Genomic DNA, 16,838 nt, shown 5'->3' with positions numbered 1-16,838 from the left:
TTTAATTTTCACAACATTCTCATCCTTTTTTTTAAAAAAAATTAATTAATTAATTAATTTTACTTTACAACACTGTATTGGTTTTGCCATACATTGACTTGAATCCTCCATGTGTGTTCATGTGTTCCCCATCCTGAACCCCCCTCCCACCTCCCTCCCCATCCCATCCCTCTGGGTCATCCCAGTGCATCAGCCCCGAGCACCCTGTCTCATGCATTGAACCTGGACTGGTGATTCGTTGCACATATGATAATTTACATGTTTCAATGTCATTCTCCCACATCATCCTGCCCTCACCGTCTCCCGCAGAGTCCAAAAGACTGTTCAGTACATCCATGTCTCTCTTGCTGTCTCTCATACAGGGTTGTCATTACCATCTTTCTAAGTTCCATATATATGCGTTAGTATACTGTATTGGTGTTTTTCTTTCTGACTTACTTCACTCTATATAATAGGCTCCAGTTTTATCCACCTCATTAGAACTGATTCAAATGTATTCTTTTTAATGGCTGGGTAATATTCCATTGTGTCTATGTACCACAGCTTTCTTATCCATTTGTCTGCTGATGGACATCTAGGTTGCTTCCATGTCCTGGCTGTTATAAACAGTGCTGTGATGAACATTGGGGTACACGTGTCTCTTTCAGTTCTGGTTTCCTCATTGTGTATGCCCAGCAGCGGGATTGCTGGGTCATATGGCAGTTCTATTTCCAGTTTTTTAAGGAATCTCCGCACTGTTCTCCATAGTGGCTCTACTAGTTTGCATTCCCACCAACAGTGTAAGAGGGTTCCCTTTTCTCCACACCCTCTCCAGCATTTATTGCATGTAGACTCTTGGATAGCAGCCATTCTGACTGGCGTGAAGTGGTACCTCATTGTGGTTTTGATTTGCATTTCTCTGATAATGAGTGATGTTGAGCATCTTTTCATGTGTTTGTTAGCCATCTGTATGTCTTCTTTGGAGAAATGTCTGTTTAGTTCTTTGGCCCATTTTTTGATTGGGTCTTTTATTTTCCTGGAATTGAGCTGCAGGAGTTGCTTGTATATATTTGAGATTAATTCTTTGTCTGTTTCTTCATTTGCTATTATTTTCTCCCATTCTGAAGGCTGTCTTTTCACCTTGCTTATAGTTTCCTTTGTTGTGCAGAAGCTTTTAATTTTAATTAGGTCCCATTTGTTTATTTTTGCTTTTATTTCCAATATTCTGGGAGGTGGGTCGTAGAGGATCCTGCTGTGATTTATGTCGGAGAGTGTTTTGCTTATGTTTTCCTCTAGGAGTTTAATAGTTTCTGGTCTTAGGTTTAGATCTTTAATCCATTTTGAGTTTATTTTTGTGTATGGTGTTAGAAAGTGTTCTAGTTTCATTCTTTTACAAGTGGTTGACCAGTTTTCCCAGCACCATTTGTTAAAGAGATTATCTTTTTTCCATTGTATATTTTTGCCTTCTTTGTCAAAGATAAGATGTCCATAGGTGCGTGGATTTATCTCTGGGCTTTCTATTTTGTTCCATTGATCTATATTTCTGTCTTTGTGCCAGTACTATACTGTCTTGATGACTGTGGCTTTGTAGTAGAGCCTGAAGTCAGGCAGGTTGGTTCCTCCAGTTCCATTCTTCTTTCTCAAGATTGCTTTGGCTATTTGAGGTTTTTTGTATTTCCATACAAATTGTGAAATTATTTGTTCTAGTTCTGTGAAAAATACCGTTGGTAGCTTGATAGGGATTGCATTGAATCTATAGATTGCTTTCGGTAGTATACTCATTTTCACTGTACTGATTCTTCTAATCCATGAACACGGTATATTTCTCCATCTATTTGTGTCCTCTTTGATTTCTTTCATCAGTGTTTTATAGTTTTCTATATATAGGTCTTTTGTTTCTTTAGGTAGATTTATTCCTAAGTATTTTATTCTTTTTGTTGCAATGGCGAATGGAATTGTTTCCTTAATTTCTCTTTCTGTTTTCTCATTTTAGTGTATAGGAATGCAAGGGATTTCTGTGTGTTAATTTTATATCCTGCAACTTTACTATATTCACTGATTAGCTCTAGTAATTTTCTGGTGGAGTCTTTAGGGTTTCCTATGTAGAGGATCATGTCATCTGCAAACAGTGAGCGTTTTACTTCTTCTTTTATTTCTTTTTCTGCTCTGTTGTGGCCAAAACTTCCAAAACTATATTGAATAGTAGTGGTGAGAGTGGGCACCCTTGTCTTGTTCCTGATTTTAGGGGAAATGTTTTCAATTTTTCATGATTGAGGATAATGTCTGCTGAGGGTTTGTCATATACAGCTTTTATTATGTTGAGGTATGTTCCTTCTATTCCTGCTTTCTGGAGGGTTTTTATCATAAATGGATGTTGAATTTTGTCAAAGGCTTTCTCTGCATCTATAGAGATAATCATATGGTTTTTATTTTTCAATTTGTTAATGTGGTGTATTACATTGATTTGCGAATATTGAAGAATCCTTGCATCCCTGGGATAAAGCCCACTTGGTCATGATGTATGATCTTTTTAATATGTTGTTGGATTCTGTTTGCTAGAATTTTGTTAAGGATTTTTGTATCTATGTTCATCAGTGATATTGGCCTATAGTTTTCTTTTTTTGTGGCATCTTTGTCAGGTTTTGGTATTAAGGTGAAAAACATTCTCATCTTAAAGATGAGAAAACTTGGGCAGGAAGTTAAGAAAGCCAAGTTCCGGTATCTAATAAGTGCTCAAGCTGAGATTTGAAAACCTCAACAGTCAGCATTTGCTGGGTGTCTAACAAGACTTGGTGTAGGACCTGTATTTTAATAGGGAGTTTGATTGCTCATGTGCCAGATAACGAGAGTAGGTATGTGTTTTAAAATGAGATGTAACTCCTGAATTGGCAGAGTGATCAGAGATTGGATTTTACATGGAGACATTTTAGGGGAGTTGGAAGAGCCATGAGGTCCTGGTCTCACCACTTGGAAACTCTTGGTTTCTTTGGTTTTGAAAGGAAAAAAAAAAAAGTTTATTTCATAACATAGACAGAAATAAACTCAAAATGGCTTAAAGACTTAACATGACAACATTAAACTCCTAGAAAAGAACATTGGCAAAACATTCTCTGACATAAATCATGGCAGTGTTTTCCTAGGGTAGTCTCCCAAGGCAATAGAAATAAAAGCAGAAATAAACAAATGGGACCTAATCAAACTTACAAGGTTTTGCATTGCAAAAGAAGCCATAAACAAAAAATCAGCCTACAGAATGGGAGAAAATATTTGCAAGCTATGTGACTGACAAGGGCTTAATTTTCAAAATATTCTAACAGCTCATGACAAAAAAACAAACAACTCAATTAAAAATGGGCAGAACACCCAAATAGACATTTCTTCAAAGAAGATATACAGATGGCCAGTAGGCACATGAAAAGATGTTCAACATCACTAATAGAGAAATTCAAATCAAAGCTACAGTGAGATACCACCTCACATCAGTCAGAGTGACCATCATTTAAAAAAATTCTACAAATTAAAGATGCTGGAGAGAAACAAGGGAATTCTACACTGTTGGTGGAAATGTAAGTTGGTGCAGCTGCTGTGAAGAACAGTGTTGGGGGTTCCTTAAAGTAAAAATAGCTATACATATGATCCAGCAGTCTCACTCCTGTGCATATATCCAGACGCAACTCCAATTTAAAAAGATACATTCACATCTATTTTCATAGCAGCACTATTACAATACCCCACACATGGTTCATGGACAGGTGAATGGATATAGGTGTTGTGTCATATGTACACATGGAATATTACTCAGCCACAAAAAATGAAATAATGCCATTTGAGGCAACATGGATGGGCCTGGAGGTTATCATAACAAGTAATAAGTCAGAGAAAGACAAATATGAGGTCACTTATATGTGGTATTTAAAATATGACACAAATGAACTTTTCTGTGAAACAGAAACAGTCTCACAGAAAACTTATGGTTAGCAAAGGGGAAATGGGGTGGGGCAGCTTGGAATTAGCAGACATAGACTATAGTATATAAAGAAGATAACCAACAAGGATCAACTGTATAACACAGGGAACTATATCCAATATCCTGTAATAAACCATAATGAAAAAGGGTATGAGAAAGAAAAAATACTCTCTTATTGTGAAACTTGTAGTAGTTTAACTAGGGAGCTTGATAAATATGGTCCAAGGTAGAAAGGGATTGATGTCATTGGACAGAAACTAAAGACACAGCGTTAGAATGAGGTAACCCCAGAGAGCATCTCATCCCTGCTTCTCAAGTGTGTCTGGGAACCTGTGGGTCTAGCTTTACCAGTGGAATCTGAGGTCCTACTGAAGAAGAGTCTACATGTATTCTTCAGGGGATTCAGATTCAGTTAAAACTTGAGAAGCACAGATGTGGTCTAACTCCATCATTTTACAAGTGAGGAAGCAGACCCTGAAGGCCCAGGTAATTTGGCTGGTTTAGTGGGAGAGTGAGGACTTGTGCCCGTGCCCCAGGTTCTTCGTGGGCTTTGCCGACACTGTGCCATCCTAGTTAGAAGGTACTTTTGGATTTCAGAGAACTCTGTCTCTTCTGGAGGACTTCTTTCACAGCCTAGAGAGGTATAGGAATGTGCTGATTCTTTCATTTCTCCCCTCTACCTAGAACCTGAGTGTCACTTGCTTCAGCTGTACTCAGAATACACTTCTTGGGGAAATCATGTTGGTCGTAACTTTGTTTTCTTTCCACAGATCTCTCATTTCTGGACACTATCTAATATTCCTGTGTTCAGAACATGTTTGTTTCCTTCAGGCCAAGACTCCATGGTTGAAACTACTTTCAGCCCATAGTCATTTCCTGTTACCCACCCACCCACCCACCTTTTTTAGGAATGAATTGAAACTTAGAGAAAAAGTTTGTTTACTGTTTGAAGAGTAAGAAGCCTCTGAAACAATTGGAAGAATAATCTTGTTTCTAAGAGTGTTACTTCTTCCTTATTAAAATAGAAACAGGAGAAATGTGAACAGCATGCCTTTGCTAGAAGTGCATATGTAAATAGCATGCATGCATTGCTAGAAGTGTACTGTTCCCTGCTTTTGTCTTCACCTGTTTTCCACTGAGCATGATTTGTAAGCATGCTCAGAACATTTCTGATCTCAGCTACAAGAGTGATCCTCTGACATGGTTTTATGAGGCATCAGTGGCACATCTTTTGAAAAGCATTCAAGACGAATCATTTTATACCTGACACAGATTTGATTTTTGCTGTTAAACACACTAAGGTAAAGTACAGAGAACATACAGTTTTCCATCTCTGATTTTTTTTTTTTAATTAAAAAAGTTTTTGACCACACCATGTGGCTTATGGGATCTCAGTTCCCTGACCAGGGATTGAACCTGGGCCATGGCAGTGAAAGCACTGATTCCTAACCACTAGACCATCAGGGATCTCCCAAATTTGCTGTCTATAGTTTTTAAATGTACAGTTCAGTAGTGTTAAGAATATTCACATTTTTGTGCAGCAGATGTCCAGAACTTTTTCATCTTGTGAAAATGAAACTCTACACCCACTGAATGAGAATGTCCCATCTTTCTCTCCCCTGGTTTCTGGCAACCACCATTCTACTTTCAGGTTTTATGAATTTGACTACTTTAGATATGTCTTTGGGCTTCCCAGATATCTCAGTGGTAAAGAATCAGCCTGCCGACACAAGAGATGAGGGTTCAATCCCTGGGCTGGAGGATCCCTGGAGAAGGGAATGGCAACCCACTTCAGTATTCTTGCCTGGAGAATTCCATGGACAGAGGAGTCTGGTGGGCTGCAGTCCATGGGGTCACAGAGAGTCACGACATGACTAAAAGACTGAGCACAGATACCTCATAAGTGGGGTCATACAGTATTTTTTTTTTTTAAGTGGCTCATTTTCTATTTCATTACTAGCTTAAAGTCCTTAAAGTTCATCCATGTTACAGCATGTGTCGGTTTTCTCTGTCTTCAGGCTAATTTTACACTGTACATATATACCATGTTTTGTTCATTTTTCTATTGATGCTTAGGTTACTTCCTCTTTTTGACTACTGTGAATAATGCTGTTATGAACATAAGTGTATAGTGCTTTTTTCACTTTGAGTAGCTTTGTTAAATTATCTGTGAGTTTGTTAGTGAGGAAAACATTAGCCTAGTTGGAAGACTTCCATTTCTTTTTCCTTGCCTGCTAATTATATAAGATATGTGACCACTGTGAGTCTAGGGAGCTCCTTTTGTAAGAGATGAAACACATTTCACAGAATTGTAATAATTCTTAAATGTAACACAGATGTAAGGAGACAAATGACTACTTAGTTAGTCCATATGCATTCAGTACTTATGCGTTAGTTGTTCAGGTGAGTTGTACCTGAAAAAATATCCACCATAACATTAAATATTGGTATAATTAATTCCTCAACTACATAATGAATTTTTTATCTTTAAAATGTAAATAGTAACTTTAATGTTGAAAAGGAAGACTGAGTTAAAAAACAAGAAAGTATACAATTTGAGTAACAATCTGATTTTAACTCTTGGTTAATCTCTGACGAATGTGAGCACCTTGAAGGAGTTAGTGCCTGGTATTAACCTTGATAGTTTATTAGTAGAGTTGAAAGAAGTTACCAGTCCTTTCAGATACTACACATTAGAGTTCCCCAGTTTCAGATAGAGTTGTAATGGTTTGGCATATGTGGCAACAAACAGCATTACTGTCTTAAAAGTTTTCGTTTTTTTTTTTTTTTCTCAAGTAAATAACTCAGGAATGTTTGTCTTCTAGGCCCATCAACAGAGCAGACGAGCAGATCGTTTGTTAGCTTCAGGGAAATACGAAGAGGCTATTTCTTGTCACAAAAAGGCTGCAGGTGAGTATTCTTTTTAAGTAGTACTGAGTCTGAAACTGCTGGGCAGTTTCTTTTTTCCAGTATCTCTCAACACAGTATTTAGAATGAAAGTCACAAGAGTAATGATGTGTTATTGCCCTGCGTATATACCACACTGACACTACTGACCCACTAGAACACAGCTTAGAATATTTTTCAAGTGAGTGTGTTAGATTTTCCAGCTCCTCTTAGCCTGGTCTCTCTAAATCATGGAAATTGGATATGCCTTATTGGTAAAGGATTCCTAGACACAACTTTCTGAGCCGGAAGATCCCCAGAGACAGAAGTGATTGCCATTAAGTGTCTGTCGGTTCCTCTTAGTTGTTATAGAGGAGTTTGGATTTCAAATATTCAGCCATTTTGGGTTCTGGAATTAATAACTAATTTAATTACAGCCAATTAATTTTCACTGAGTTTCTGTTTCCTAAGGTGCTGATAATGGAAAACCCATTGAAACCCTTTCCTGTGGTCTTTCTTTAGCTTCCCTTCTGAAAGTTTCATCTATACATTCATGCCTATAGTATCATGCCGCTGATGACATTTAGAATTACTGGATTCCTTTCAAACACCTTATTTTATCCCAGTCGTAAAAGTTAGTGGTGTATGTTGAACTCAGAAATAGCTCTCTAGGGTCTGTTTTGTACAGACTGGTTTCTGTTGGCTGAGTAACAAACCTAAAAGCTTAGGAGTGGGAGTGGTACATCCAAAATCGGTGTGGCCACCATTCTTTGAGCAGGCCCTGTAGTCTTCCTGCTAGAGAAAGGCACTTCCTTTCCCTGAGGCCAGTACTGTAGTCAGCGTCCTGTTTTTTCCTGGCAGAATCTTCTTCTCCTCTGTTGCCTTACTGCTGAAATATAGATAGCACAGTGGAGACTGGCTTAGAAAAGTCCTTCTGTGTCAGTGATTTTTGCCTACAAGTCAGTAATTTTTAAGAGAAAATTTCAAGTCTTACTGTTGAAGAGTTAGTTTTGCCACTGAAGTGTACCCTTCAGCTGTAGGGCTGAGCACATTATATGTATCCCATAAATCTTTGTGGTTTTTAATTTATTATTATCACTACTTGGCCATGCCTCACAGCATGGATTGTGTGTTGATTGGTAAAATATTCTTTTTTTTTTTCCCCCAGAGAAGGAAGGATTTATTACTTGCAGCAAGAAAGGAGAACACTTGCTTTCCCAAAGCAGTGTCTCTGATTGGTAGGATATTCTGAGTATATAAAAGGTATAAAAGTTGTTTTTTTTAAGATTTATTTATTAATTTTATTTTTGGCTGTGCTAGGTCTTTGTTGCGATGCCCCAGCTTCTCGTGGTGGTGGCTTCTCCTGCCGCGGAGCGCAGGGTCGAGGGCACATGGGCGTCAGTAGTTGCATGCACAGCCTGGGCTCAGTCCTTGTGGCCTGCAGGCTTAGGTGCTCAGCAGCATGTGGGATCTTCCCTTCCTGCTTGGGAGGGAAGTTTCTTTCATTCCTAGTCTATATTCCTGTCTTCATTGGAAGACTTAAAATTAATGTTGGGCTTTAAACACCTCTCCCCCTTTCTCTTTATCTAAATTCTGTGACTTTCTCAGGGGTAGAAAAGATAAAGGCAGTCTGTTGGATTCCATTAGCTCTAACTTTGGAGGTACAACTTTAAGTGTGATTACTTAATCCCACCCAGCCGATTTGATTTGGAGTTTAGACTTGTTTGAAAATAGCCTTGTGTTGTGTTTCAGAGTAGAGTTGTGAATGTAATGCTAGTTTGAGAGTTAATGTGGATGGAATGAACTCTGTTTTCTAAATTGCCTTTAACATCTAGGCTTGAACAGAGCTGTTTTGGGAGGTGTGGATGTAAATATATCCTGAGAGTAAGCAACTTAGTGTTTAGAAATCATGTTAGAGACACAACAGGGGAAGGGGAATGTTGGGAACAAAAGCCTGAAGTGAGAGAATTCACCAGCAGAAGAAGGGGCCTCAGCTGAAGAGTGGAGGGAGACCCTGAGACTCCAGCGCCAAGGACTCACATCCTCTGTGCTTGGTAGTTCTGATAGTGCTTTGTGAATGTGTAGAAAGAAATACAGAGGTTGCTTGATCAGCTGAGATACCAAACTCAGAAAGAAAAAGCCATCTAAATCTGACAGGGGGTAGGGAGGAGGAGGAAAGGAGGTGTACTTATTTTTACCACCCTATATTGAAAAAAAAAAGTTAAGGAAGCTATAAACTACCAAGAATTCCCCACTGTTAGAGGACTCTTGCTTTAGATCCTTGATTGGCAGCTGTAACTGGGTTGCTGTAATTCTCCCTTGGCAGTCTTATGCAGTCCAGTCTCTAAGTGGATTTCTTCTCTTTTACAGACGGCAAAAAGGGCAAAAGCTTAAATGGGAAGTTAGTAACAGCCATTAACAATGTTTAGAACTCAAAGTGAACTTTTCGGAAGGTGAACAGACTTGAGGATGTGTGTTTATATGTACTTGAAAATAGATCTTGACCTGAACCTTCTCTGAGACTGTGGTGTCACAGAAATGATTCGGAGCACATCAGTCTTTGTCGTCAGAGTCAGTGCTGTGCTGTGTGTGCAGAATCAGTGCTGTGTGTGTGCAGAGTCAGTGCTGTGTGTGCAGGGTCAGTGCTGTGTGTGCAGAATCAGTGCTGTGTGTGTGCAGAGTCAGTGTTGTGTGTGTGCAGAGTCAGTGCTGTGTGTGCAGAGTCAGTGCTGTGTGTGTGCAGAGTCAGTGCTGTGTGTGCACAGTCAGTGTTGTGTGTGTGCAGAGTCAGTGCTGTGTGTGTGCAGTCAGTGCTGTGTGTGTGCAGAGTCAGTGCTGTGTGTGTGCAGAGTCAGTGCTGTGTGTGCACAGTCAGTATTGTGTGTGTGCAGAGTCAGTGCTGTGTGTGCAGAGTCAGTGCTGTGTGTGTGCAGAGTCAGTGCTGTGTGTGCAGAGTCAGTGCTGTGTGTGCACACAGTCAGTGTTGTGTGTGTGCAGAGTCAGTGCTGTGTGTGTGCAGTCAGTGCTGTGTGTGTGCAGAGTCAGTGCTGTGTGTGTGCAGAGTCAGTGCTGTGTGTGTGCAGTGTCAGTGTTGTGTGTGTGCAGAGTCAGTGTTGTGTGTGTGCAGAGTCAGTGCTGTGTGTGTGCAGTCAGTGATGTGTGTGTCTGTGTGTGCAGAGTCAGTGTGTGTGTGAGAGTCAGTGCTGTGTGTGTGCAGTCAGTGTCAGTGTGTGTGTGCAGAGTCAGTGTCAGTGCTGTGTGTGCAGAGTCAGTGCTGTGTGTGCAGTGTGTGTGTGCAGTCAGTGCTGTGTGTGTGCAGTCAGTGTTGTGTGTGTGCAGAGTCAGTGCTGTGTGTGTGCAGAGTCAGTGCTGTGTGTGTGCAGAGTCAGTGCTGTGTGTGTGCAGAGTCATGTGTGCAGAGTCAGTGCTGTGTGTGCAGAGTCAGTGCTGTGTGTGTGCAGTCAGTGCAGTGTCAGTGCAGTGTCAGTGTGTGTGCTGTGTGTGCAGAGTCAGTGCTGTGTGTGCAGAGTCAGTGCTGTGTGTGTGCAGAGTCAGTGCTGTGTGTGCAGTCAGTGCTGTGTGTGTGCAGAGTCAGTGCTGTGTGTGTGCAGTCAGTGTTGTGTGTGTGCAGCAGTCAGTGCAGTCAGTGCTGTGTGTGCAGAGTCAGTGCTGTGTGTGTGCAGGGTCAGTGCTGTGTGTGCAGTCAGTGTGTGTGTGCAGAGTCAGTGCTGTGTGTGTGCAGAGTCAGTGTGTGTGTGTGCAGTCAGTGCTGTGTGTGTCAGTGCTGTGTGTGCAGAGTCAGTGCTGTGTGTGCAGAGTCAGTGTCAGTGCTGTGTGTGCAGTCAGTGCTGTGTGTGCAGAGTCAGTGCTGTGTGTGTGCAGAGTCAGTGCTGTGTGTGTGCAGAGTCAGTGCTGTGTGTGTGCAGATAGGCTTTACAGTCTGCTGTGCGGATAGGCTGTGTGTCAACAGATCCATGATAGTAGTAGTAGATGTTAGTAGTAGATGTTATTAAAAAGTAATAGATTCTTCAGATATTCTTAATTCCTTTTCCTCATCATTTACTTAGTATTTACTTTAAATGTTAGCCTCGTATCATGATTGAAGGAAGGAGTTTAACCACATTGTTAGATTTTCTGAGACAAGTATTCTCTACTGACATTTCTGTCATGGTGGGCACTTGTTCCTGTTGTGGCTGTGGAGCAAATTCATTACCATGTAAACAGGTTAAAAACCACCACCACAATATTGTCATTATTCTCCAATTAAATTAATTTTTTAAATAAATTTTTTTTCTTTTAAAGTAACTTTTAAAGGCTCAGATTTTAAAATGACATTGGGTAAATCTTTTAAATGACAGTGGACTCTTGTTGAGTTCTCTGCTCTTTGGGAACTCAGTGTCCTTGGGTGTCTTCTGTCATGTTATAGTTTCAGGATTCTACAAAGGGAGGTATTCCATTTGGGTTAAGCATAGTTTTGTGAAACTTGCATTTGTTAAGAAACTGAATGTAAAGCAAACCATAGTTCATACAGGGAGACAGATGTATGTAGAGGGAATGGGAAGGATGGCTAGGGAAATTCATCCACACTATCACAGTAAGAAATAGAATGTCTCAACAGACTTAAACATGAAGAAAAGGAAAAGAAATGGTCTGTATGCAGTTATACAGACTTAATACAGGAGTAAAAGAAAGTTGAGGAAAAAAAATTTAATATGGGTGGAGCAAAGGCTGTATAACCAACTCTGTTTTCTGATGGAGAGGGAGCACCCAGTTAGTCTGTCTTAAAGACTGTGATAGAACCTGGCAGACAACAGTTGCAAGTCACGAACTTAGAAAATCATTAAAATATTTGGATTAAGAGTAGACAGAAAGCAGTGCCTGTAGTGTCAGCAAAAAGGCAAGAAGGAGCTTAATGTGTGAGAGATGCCAAAAAGTTTATAGTGAGGAAGAGATAAAAAATGAGGATTAATTGGACACAATCTGTAACTAATACTAATTGTTATTTTTACTGTTGCTAATAACACTTGTTATTTATACCCCGTCTTGTTCCAGACAAGCTATAAAAGGGCTTACAGAGGAATACAACAAAATATAAAATCCATAGAAAGATAAAATGGGAAAGGGCTGGGAGTATAGTTCACAAATGCATCACGAGTTCTTGAAGGGAAACATGGCTCCGTGCTTTCCAGCAGTTAGCTCATTTTCATAAATTTCATAATACTGCCTGCAACTGCTTATTATAAATGTCAGTGAGTTCTTCAGACTTTTAACTACCAAATTCATAGTAGGCTGATGATATAACTTAGAAACAATTCAATAAAATGGTTTTGTAGGAGGCCAAAATGATAAGTCTAGGTATTCATGTGTGTAAAAAGTAATTGATAGTCACTATCTTGATATTTCTGTGAGCATAATAGGATTTTGATAGGTTTTTGTATAATTTTAATCTTCCCTAATTCTGTTTTTCTGATTATGTCATGTTTACTTCCTTAACTGTGAAATCTACAGTGATTTAAAAGAGCCAGCTCCTCCAGGTGAAGTATGGGATATCTCCATTTGATTACTACTGATCCCCTTTTTGGGGAAGTTAAGAATCCTTTTTTAAAAAATCCTTTTCAGGAATAGGATAACTGTGTAGCCGAATTGCTTCTAAGACCAGTTCTCTTTGTCATAGGAAGAGTATATCTTACTTTAATCTTTTAATAACAAAATGATGACATATATTAATGTGCCTTTTTTTTTTTTTTTTTTAAATCAGCATATCTTTCTGAAGCCATGAAGCTAACACAGTCTGAGCAGGTAAGACACTTTTAATATTTCCAACAAGGGTTAGAAAGGTTTTCTTGTGGAGATTTGAATCGTGTATAAAATAAAGTTCTTGAGGGGAAATGAGTTCTTGAAGGGAAAAATGGCTCCTCCCAAAACACTGCAGTCAAAAATACATAAAATGGGGAAGAGATTAGTTTTTCAAAAAGGAAATTAAAACTAAATGAATTGACATACACATACTACTATGTATAAAATAGATAATCAGCAAAGACCTACTTCACAGCACAGGGACCTTTATGCAACACTCTATAATGACGTGTATGGGAAAAGAATCTAGAAGAGTAGATATATGTGTATCTGTAACTGATTCACTTTACTGTACACCCAAGACTAGTACAACTTTGTAAATCAACTATACTCCAATATAAAATAAAGATTAAAACTGAACTGCTGCTGATGGCATGCAGAAACTGCTTGTCCTTTTCTTCCTAGGGTTTCCTCATAGACCTTAGATTGCCATGTGTGTCCTTTAGAGACCCCTCTTAATGCCTTTTCTGCTGTTTAGCTCACAGTAAGCAAGCCAGCCTGGCCAAGGGGAAACCAGTTGGCCTTTCCTTTGCTTGTCAAAGATAATTTAAATCCAAACCTGTCTTTTCCTGAACTCCTAAGCGGTTCCGGCACTTTTATTTCATCAGTGGCTTTACATTGTCTTCTGTGTTTGGGGGGGGCCTGTGTAGGGTTTTAAAATGCCTTTATACAAAGCTGAATCTTCAACCAAAGGTGATTTCCTGATAATAAAAGTGGCAGATATATAGGAGTTATTTGGTAAATCTTTAATTGACTTGAGAAGATCTGAGGGGATCTCAGTGACGGGAAAAAATGCCAATTCTGTAGAAGTTGTGTTCCATTCTGTGTACTTCCTTTTGACTGTCCAGAACTGCTTGTGTAATATAGACGTGCATCGAACCCTTGCTGATAGAAAGACTTTAGCTAGTTGTAGAATAGAAGTCCAAACAGGAAATTTTCTGATTTTAAGCTGAGTACAAATAGCATTGCAGAGGGCTAAGGCACATTCAAAAAAGGTACGATTCAGTGTGTTGATTTGGAATTGGAATAGGACTTACTCTGACTCCTTGAACAGTGTTTTGTTTATGAATAAAGATGGTAGCTTACCTAGAAAGACTGTTTATTATTTTGGAAAATGTTTCGCGTTCTATGGAGTTGCAAACATAGTATAAATTTAAAAGATTCAAGTGATACGGGCTTATTCAGAAAGGAAGATGCTAGAATAGCGTTTACTGGATATTACTAAAGAGACTAAGAAAATGTTAAATTGTCCCTTTCTTTCTGCGTTAATAGGCTCACTTATCACTGGAACTGCAAAGGGATAGCCACATGAAACAGCTCCTCCTCATCCAGGAGAGATGGAAGAGGGCAAAGCGGGAGGAGAGACTGAAAGCCCAGCAGGGCACAGACAAGGATGCAGCTGCCCAGCTTCAGGCGTCTCACAGACCCTCCGCTGAGGATGCAGACAGCCAGAGCCCCCTGCTCTCTCAGAAGTACAGCCCTTCCACAGAGAAACACTTGCCTGAAATTCAGGGGGTCTTTGACAGGGATCCAGACACACTACTATTTTTACTTCAGCAAAAGCGGGAGCCAACAGAGCCGTGCATTGGAAGCAAAGCCCCAAAAGATGATAAAACAATTATAGAGGAGCAGGCCACCAAAATTGCAGATTTGAAGAGGCATGTGGAATTCCTTGTGGCTGAGAATGAAAGATTACGGAGAGAGAACAAACAGCTAAAGGCTGAAAAGGCCAGACTTCTAAAAGGCCCAGTAGAAAAGGAGCTTGATGTAGATGCGGATTTTGTGGAAAAGTCAGAGTTATGGAGCTTGCCACCACATTCAGAAACTGCAACAGCCTCTTCAACCTGGCAGAAGTTTGCCTCAAACACTGGGAAAGCCAAGGATATTCCAATACCCAATCTTCCTCCCTTGGATTTCCCATCTCCAGAACTTCCCCTCATGGAGTTCTCCGAGGATATTCTGAAAGGATTTATGAATAATTAAAATGGAAGGCCATAGAAGAGGTAAAGAGAGGAAATAATATGGTAATACAGATAATCCAGCAAAAATAAAAAAGGGAAAACCACGTGCAAGGGTAGTCCCGGAGATGCTGCACCTGGCATACTGCAGAGAAGAGGCATTGACAGGACTTGGCAACAGTCACTGTGAAACATGTCGCGTGTCTGATTTACTGACTCAAGTTAATGATTCCAGACTTGGCAGATACTAAACTGTTGGAGGTTCACTTTCTCCTGATACAAACCAAATGGCTACCTGGAATAATTTTTTTCAAGCAACAATTATTTTTCTTATCTTCAGGGTTAAAATGTATAAAAGTATGTTATGTGTAATTAATCTATAATGCCATAAATGATAATGCAAAACCTAAATAATATGGTTGCCTGAGGGGCTGCCTTGTATCTGAAACATGCTTTCTATCATGCGTTGACTGTATGCATCTTGTTATGCACATTTCCTTTGTCTAATAAGGTGTGTAAGGCACACCTTTCTAGAAGAAACTGTGCCACACTTTGCACTACTCGTAACATAATGATAACCTCAAGACTATCAGGAGAAATATTTAAATTTCCATTTATGAAGAAAGGAACCAAATTATTAGTTATGCTTTTTTTTTAAATTACCAGTTTACATAATTAATCAGGGTGCATTTTAAGTTCTAACTTTGTTTATTGTGTAATGCGTCATTTGAAAATATCAAGGAAATATCCTTTTGTTTTTAATGATGCACGAGTGGAAGTAATGCTAGTCGGCAGTATTTGATTGTAATAAATCAATAAAGTAATTGTATTTTATACCTTTGTTAAAAGCAGGTTTTGTTCAGCTTCTGTGTTGGAAATTTTGAACATGAATTTGAAGACATTCTGTCAAAACAGTTACTTCGATACATTAGAGATTTTCTTCATGTTTTGTAGTCAGCTACCTCTACAGCTACGGTGGAAGAGAACAAGGAAGTCGCTGAGGCCTCGAGGTACCCAGCCTTCGTGGGCTGGCACACAGGGACAGTGTTCAGGCTGCAGGCAGCCGCGCCCCAGTTCAGAGCAGGGGTAGCGAAGCACTGCTTGGATCCTCTCCTCTCTGCAGAGTCCAGTGATGTTCCAGGAGTGGGAAGAAGAGGAAGGTGTAAGTGAAACATGAAGGTATAAGCCACTGGGTGTGTTTAAAGCATACACTTGGTTTATCTTGGGGGAGAGGCAAAAATATGGATGAACAGCCTCTCCTGAGGGGATGGGGACCACTGGGCTGAGGGGATAGGGTTGGGCTCACATGTCTAGTGATGAAACCAGCAGAAGGACGATGAGATGAAGTAACCATGCAGAAGTTCCTTTTCTCCCATGTCTCATCTTGGTGCAGATGAAACCAAAAATAAACTTAGCTTCTTAAAATAGGATAAGAGTTCTATTCTCTGTTGATTGTCCATCTCAGTGTTGTAGTATCCTAGACTCACAATACTTTGCTTGCCTAACCTTTCTCATAAAAGTTGAGATTTAAAAGATTGTGCCAATAATGACACTGTTATTAGCCTGTCTATTCACTTTTAAAATGAAATGTTCTGACATGAACACTTCGTAAGACACCCTCCCTTTCTTCCCCTACCATCTCCCTCCTCTACCCCCGCCCCATTACTTTCAGCAGTTTGACTTATTCCACAGGACCCTGTTCTGTGCATTTCCACTAACATACATATTAAATGGACTAACTTTACTTTTCCATTGTCCTTGAAGCATTTATTCACACTTTTTAGTACTCCTGTTTCATCTTGTTTTTAGGTTTTGTATTTGAGTCTATCAGTAGAGTGTATTGGGTTGGCCAAAAGGTTTATTTGGTTTTTTCCATCAGCTGGTTCTGGTAGCACTTACTTGTCGTTGACATCACTCAGAACAGTTTTATTAGATTGTATTGTGACAACTGTACATCAGTGTGCATTTAAAAAAAGTTCTCAAAATTGGTGAATTTTGTGTAGCATTTTTAATATTGAGAATGCAAGAAAATATTTTTGACATGTTATGCTTTATTATTTCAAGAGAGGTAAAAATGCAACTGAAATGCAAAAAAAGATTTGTGCAGTGTATGGAGGTGTTCTGACTGATGGAATGTGTCAAAAGAGGTTTGTGAAGTTAGCGATTCTCACTGAACGATGTTCCACAGTCGG

General features: G+C 39.5%; 1 protein-coding gene across 2 annotated transcripts in view; it reads left to right on the top strand.

Annotated features, from left to right (window-relative positions):
• Window positions 1-15,480, top strand: part of NRBF2 (nuclear receptor binding factor 2) — a 31,943-nt gene extending 16,463 nt beyond the window's left edge. The window contains exons 2-4 of one of the 2 annotated variants that reach the window (XM_043476857.1): window positions 6,772-6,856; window positions 12,591-12,631; window positions 13,961-15,480. In XM_043476857.1, coding sequence (XP_043332792.1) covers window positions 6,772-6,856; window positions 12,591-12,631; window positions 13,961-14,671 — 837 coding nt within the window. In that variant the 3' untranslated portion in view covers window positions 14,672-15,480. The remainder of the gene's footprint in view (window positions 1-6,771; window positions 6,857-12,590; window positions 12,632-13,960) is intronic. The other variant, XM_043476858.1, reaches the window with a different exon arrangement.
• Window positions 15,481-16,838: the final 1,358 nt, after the last annotated feature.

Source organism: Cervus canadensis, chromosome 8 (genome assembly GCF_019320065.1).
Source record: "Cervus canadensis isolate Bull #8, Minnesota chromosome 8, ASM1932006v1, whole genome shotgun sequence".
Taxonomy (NCBI): Eukaryota; Metazoa; Chordata; class Mammalia; order Artiodactyla; family Cervidae; genus Cervus; species Cervus canadensis.
Note: the sequence above shows the minus strand (reverse complement) of the source record. Positions and strands in the feature narration are given on the sequence as shown.